General features: G+C 34.0%; 1 protein-coding gene across 1 annotated transcript; it reads left to right on the forward strand.

Annotated features, from left to right (window-relative positions):
• Positions 1 to 350: 350 nt before the first annotated feature.
• LOC110622977 (NAC domain-containing protein 43) lies at positions 351 to 2,116 on the forward strand. Its single transcript, XM_021767761.2, has 3 exons — positions 351 to 643; positions 742 to 1,010; positions 1,130 to 2,116. Exons 1-3 carry the CDS (start codon positions 460 to 462, stop codon positions 1,859 to 1,861), a joined length of 1,185 nt encoding a protein of 394 aa, XP_021623453.1. The 5' UTR covers positions 351 to 459; the 3' UTR covers positions 1,862 to 2,116.
• The last annotated feature ends 4,061 nt before the right edge of the window (positions 2,117 to 6,177 follow it).

Genomic DNA, 6,177 nt, shown 5'->3' on the forward strand with positions numbered 1-6,177 from the left:
ATTAGATACATTTTAAGTGAAGTGAAAAAGTAGGTCTATAAGATTAGTTAGCAAATATAGAATTTCCTGAGAGAGAGAGAGGGGAGAGGTCTTTGATAGTTCAAGAGGTGGTTTTCTATGGAGATTTTAAGATAGGGGGTCGTAATTGAGATGGTGGCTTGCCTGCTGTTCTCTGTTTGCTAACTGATACCCTACACATAGGGCCCATTTAAATTTCCAAAAACAATTCCCTTTCCCCATCTCTGTAGGTAACTGGCTCTTCTCAGATGCACAGTAAAACTAACCCCACTTCAACACAATACCTTTGCTACTCTCCATTGCTTTCCTCATCTATTAATATCTTTGGCCTTTTATGTCTTACACCACTTGTATATAAACTCTTGTATACATAGCTTCTTTTTGTATAACATATCCCGGTCCATTCCTATTTATAATCTCTCTCTCCCCACTCTTAAATTAATGCCAGAAAACATGAGTATATCTGTAAATGGGCAATCGCAGGTGCCCCCTGGATTTCGATTTCATCCCACAGAAGAGGAGCTTTTGCATTACTACTTGAAGAAAAAGGTCTCATATGAGAAGATCGACTTAGATGTAATTCGTGAAGTAGATCTTAATAAGCTGGAGCCCTGGGATATTCAAGGTTATATAAATATAGCTAGCTAGGTTTTTACCAAAGTTGTACTCATCTTTCCACTTGTGTAGGCATGTGATGTTAATTTTGGAATTGTGTTTTTGCAGAGAAGTGCAAAATAGGAACCACTCCTCAAAATGATTGGTACTTCTTTAGCCACAAGGACAAGAAATATCCCACTGGAACGCGCACAAATCGTGCAACTGCCGCTGGGTTTTGGAAGGCAACCGGCCGCGATAAGGTGATATACAGCAATGGAAGGCGGATTGGTATGAGGAAGACTCTAGTTTTCTACAGAGGCAGAGCCCCACATGGTCAAAAATCTGATTGGATTATGCATGAATACAGACTCGACGACAATGTTGCTGATGCCAATGTTAGTCCTCATTAATTTAATATACGTTTGTGGTTTCAGTTGAATTCGCATTTAATCATTAATCCAGTTCGTATTTTTAAGTTTATTAATTACTGTTTATGTTGTTATTTATGTCAAAGGTCTCCAACGTTGTGGGAGAAGCAGCACAGGAAGAGGGATGGGTAGTTTGCCGTATCTTCAAGAAGAAAAATCACCATAAATCCCCAGACCGTCCTCTAAGTTCATCACCCATCACTTCGGAGGCAAGGACAAACCAGATGTTCCATTCTTTCAATGAAGGAGCCCTAGATCAAATATTTCAGTACATGGGATGGTCGTGCAAGGAAGAAAACGAAGCAAACAGCAACACTGCAAGATTTCTTAGTCCAACCGATAGAACAATCAACAATGGCTACCGTCATGACAGCAACAGGTGCATGAAACTTCCAAGCCTCGAGAGCCCAAACTCGAGCAGTAGCCAAAATGTTTACGCAGCCATGATGAATGAAGGTTCGATATCAGACCAGGTGATTTCCACGGATCCCAGCTCAGTTTACCCCTTGGACTCTGGCCTCACCAGCTGGACAGCCCTTGATCGTCTAGTAGCCTTTCAACTGAATGGGCAAAGTGAAAATTCGAGACACTTGGGGTGCTTCAATGACCCAAACATGGGCTATTGCATTCCTATTGAGCAACCCCACCATGGTCTCCAATTCCCCACCCTACGATCGTCATTCTCATTGTCATCTAGCAGGCCGTACCAGGGAAGTCACCAAGATTATACAAGTGAGGTTGAGCTGTGGAATTTCAACACAAGATCACCGTCGTCAACGTCGGACCCCATATGCCACGTTTCAAAGTCTACTGTATAAAACAGATGAATGAATAAAGGAATATTATGTGAGAATTATTTATGAAGACAAGTGATGATGAGATAGAATAAACGAAGAGTTTCCTAGATGGGATGGATTGGCAACCATTATCTTTTTCTTGATCAAGTTGTCTACCAATTTTTCAATTTGTTTTCTAGAAACCTATAGCTCTAGCAATAAACTTTGAGGTGGTGGTGGTGGTGGTTTCTGTGATAATATCCCTCTAACTTAATGTAATAATTATCCTACCTTTTTAATTTCCTCTAAGATGATGATCGAACAAGATAGTCATCTGTGTAATTATTCTAGAGGTCGCCACATGGTTTGTCGGTTTGTTTTGAGGAGTTGAGAGGCAGTGGCTATGGCTCATTGGTCCATGCAATGCCAATATGGTAAAAGTTGGTGGGACTTGGGTTTGGCTAAATACGACCACCCACAGATAGAGAAATAAACATCATATTTCATATTTATTTTTATAATTTACTCTATCTAACACTTGAACTCAAAATTTTACAGTCTTATAATCATATTTATTTATTACTTAGTAAAGTTTCAATTACAATCAAGAACGATCCAGGATTTTGAGTCAGCATTTTTCACGAGGGAAAATGAAAAAGTAAAAAAATGTTATCGTACATTGAAGTTGATTTCACGACTTTCTCGGCCGTTTATTTTATTTTTCTGGTTTTTCTTTTAATTAAAGTATTGTCTGTATGGGAAAATTGCTGTTTATTTCTACCATATGTATGTATCTAGTCACAAAAATTTTGTTTCATTTTGTAATTATGCAACAGATATTGTTTTCTGTTTGTAGTTAAAAGAATCTGCTTGTGTTGAAAAAACAAATAACGAAGGTGGGTAAATCTTTAAAAATTAATTTAGTGACAAGATATTCAGAAAACAGAGAAATGCAAATTATTGAAATCAACTATTGTCCTTTTTCCTTTTCTTTAATTTAATGGGACACCAAATAATTATATTTATTCAGTACCTGAATAATTTAATTCGAGAAAAGATAGTCATTTAGAACCTATGGCTAGGTTTCCTTCTAATTTAACAGAAAGCAAATTTGTGGACAGTGGAACAGAATTGTAATTATCCTCATCATTCATGCACTCATATTAGAGGTTGAAATTAATCAATAGCTAATTTGACCAGATGAAGTTCATTAGACTTGTGGATAAAATCACCTTGTTCTGCACTAATGATGAGTCCCTAAGAAAGGAAGAGAATAAAAATTTTAATTTCTTGTTTTTTATCAAGAGCTAAGGGGTAGGAGTGTGGGAGTTTAAAGAGATAATTAATTGCTCTAATTAATAATTTTCGTACTTAAATTTTATAAGAGATAAAAGATGAGAAAAGGAATACCAAATGAAAGACAAGAAGCAGCGCGATTCTAGGGCAACTCACCAACCACTTATACGAAAAAGCTCAACAGCTTTAGCCTTTCAACTACGTACTTTTCCTTGTAAAATTTTAATAGAAAAAAAAACAAAAAAAAAGATAAAGCCGACAAGGACCAACATATGACGTAGAACCTTACTTGTCTTTATGTCTCTCGAGTCTCATCCCTCTCCCACCTTACCCTTTCTTTTTAAGCTTCTATTTCGCTTTCTGTTCTCAAGTTGGCTGGAAAAAGAAAATTCTTTTTGAATGAGGAGTTTAATTTAATTACAATGAAATGTTATAATCAAAAGAACACTTAAGACAATCTAAATAATTGTTACTACTGATTAATTAACTATATTTAATTTTAAGGATGCATATTCAAAATAACTATCAGCTTTTAGAAATAATTTTAACCTAATTAATCATCAAATCATAACTTAATTTAGTTCCTTAATTTTTTTTCCCTATTTCATTTTCAATCCCAAAACTTCTCAGCAACTGGCTGAGTGGCAAATAATTATTGTTGGGAATTTTCGAGATTTGGTTAATTTTCAATCCAGCAATCAATTCAATCTGCTATCATATTCTTGAGAATTAGAAAAAAGAACATATTCAAGAGACACCCAGCTTGGCAAAACCCGAATTCGACTTGCGTGGGGTGTGAATAAAAGAAACTCAAGGCAGCAATAGGCGATTGGATTGATAATGGAGGAAGCTTTCCATGTTTTTTTTTTTTTTTCCCTTTAATTTTCAACAAAGAACTAATCCAGTATGCCAAATAATCAATTTTCTACAATAGTACTGGTGCATGTATATATTGGCTGAAATTGAAGAAAGAGCTCAAATTCAGCAGCGACAATGATGACGTAAAATTAAATAATAATGACCATTATATAAAAAATAAATTTAAAGTGAATACCCTAAACTCCTTTACAAGGTTCCTTGCTTTTAATATATTTTAAGTTTGAAGCGACATATAAAAGGAAAAATCAAACAGAAAACATATGAAGTGCATTTTGAAAAGAGAAAAAATCATTACGTCATTCATTAATTTGTAACAAAAGTCAATGTAGACATTAAAGTATATATTTTATATTAAATAGTATAAAAACATTAATCTTTTCCACTTACAGGAAAACATTTGAAAAATCACAAATAAAAAGAAACCCTTTGCTTATTAAATAAAAAGGGATATTATAGCCAATCAAAGTAGAATAAAAAAAGAAAGAAAGAAAGAAGTGGGAGGGGCAGGTTTTGTGTGATTAATAGTGGAGAAATGCAATAATTCAAAAAAAAAAAAAGTTTGATAATTTCTTTTGGTTTGATTTTTAGCTTTTTAAATTATTCCTTAGAAGAAAGTCAACCCTAATTATAGACTATAAAGCTTATTCAAATCTATATAGGGACTGGAATGGAGAATAAAAAGAACCAACCTTTTGGTGAAGCAAGTCAATCATAAATCCAATTATACACACCAGCTAAGTCAAGATCAATAAGCCTCTGTCAACCACAATATTCCAATTTGGAAATGCCGACAAAATTCACCTTCCCTAATGCTGCTGCCAGTCATTTGTTTTCACCAAACCACGTCATATAACATAATAAATATATAAAATAAATAAATCTAGTACTCGCTAATTCCCTTGCTAATGTTTCTGTCTGTAACAAAAATACTAGCGAAAGTTGAAGAGGGTTGTTAATTAATTAGTGAAGCAGTAATTTGGCAAAGGAAATGATGATGATTGGAGGAAGTAAATGCATAATATTAATTAGAGCTAAAATAAAGTTAGGTGAGGTGGGGTTGAAGCATGTAGGCAAGGTGTTACATCTGGATCCAATTTTCAATAATTCTTATTTGTAGATAAATTAAAGAGAAGATGTTCATATATCTTTTTGAAAAAAAGGCTCAAAGAATCAAATCTCATGGGATACTTGATTTGATTAAAAGTTGTGAGAGACACTGAGAGTCCGATAGTAATTAATCCCTTTCTTTTATTATTATTACATGTATAGGACATTATCGTTTCATGTCCCAGACACTTGTGCTGCTCTCTCTTTACCCTCCACGCAACTAGAGAACATGAGGATCATTTCAGACACCCTTTGCCCTACTATATATGTATCTCCACGTGATTTGCTATGATAATGGTGATTTTTTTTCTTTTTAACTACAGATTTTTATAAGCTAAATCTTCCAAGAAGGGGAGCGTTTGCTGGGTTATTATTGTTTTGTTTTTCTATTGTTCTCACTGGAAAGTGGAGTGAATGGTTCCAAAATGGACAAGTACAGCAATGTGTTTGCCAATAGACAATGTTTCAGTAGTGGAAAATAAAGGAGATGTAAGGACATAAGTATATGTAATTATCAAGTGATTTGAAGTTTTCCATCGTTGTTTCACCAGCTAAGAGGATTCCAGTTTTTTTGGAATTTGGCTAAGGGTTTCTCAATGGATACAGGAAAGGTGGACTTTTTTGAGAACTACGTGCCTTTTTGACTTTTCTTAATTTCTCTAATTATTTTTATCATTATTCATTATTTTACTGTCCCACCAAAAAAAATAATAATAATAAAAAAAAGAGAGTGAAGAGACAACTGGGCTGTCTGCGCAAAGCATCCTTTTTTCTTTGTATATATATGGCAAAGAAATCTAGGATTTAAATCATACTACTGAGCAAGATTTGTTAAGTAGCAATGCAAATCCATAGAAAAATCAATACGACAGCCTTGCTTTGTGTTGAGTTTTGATATTACACTGGCCATTGGCCACCGCTCAAGTCTCTTAATTAAATTCATTGACAAAAAGTGTTGGTCATTTATTTATGTTAAAATTAATATACTTTTTTCTTAATTTTTAAAATTCAATAATTTAGTTTATAAATTTTGATTCTATCATATTTAAGGTTCTTTCATTAAATTTTATAATTTT

This window comes from Manihot esculenta, chromosome 1, assembly GCF_001659605.2.
Source record: "Manihot esculenta cultivar AM560-2 chromosome 1, M.esculenta_v8, whole genome shotgun sequence".
NCBI classification, from domain to species: Eukaryota; Viridiplantae; Streptophyta; class Magnoliopsida; order Malpighiales; family Euphorbiaceae; genus Manihot; species Manihot esculenta.

Excerpts from the sequence above, each read along its gene's own strand:
- LOC110622977 (XM_021767761.2), top strand. The coding sequence starts at position 460 with ATGCCAGAAAACATGAGTATATCTGTAAATGGGCAATCGCAGGTGCCC. Across the intron at positions 644-741 it reads GGAGCCCTGGGATATTCAAG|AGAAGTGCAAAATAGGAACC; the intron begins GTTATATAAATA and ends GTGTTTTTGCAG. Across the intron at positions 1,011-1,129 it reads ACAATGTTGCTGATGCCAAT|GTCTCCAACGTTGTGGGAGA; the intron begins GTTAGTCCTCAT and ends TTTATGTCAAAG.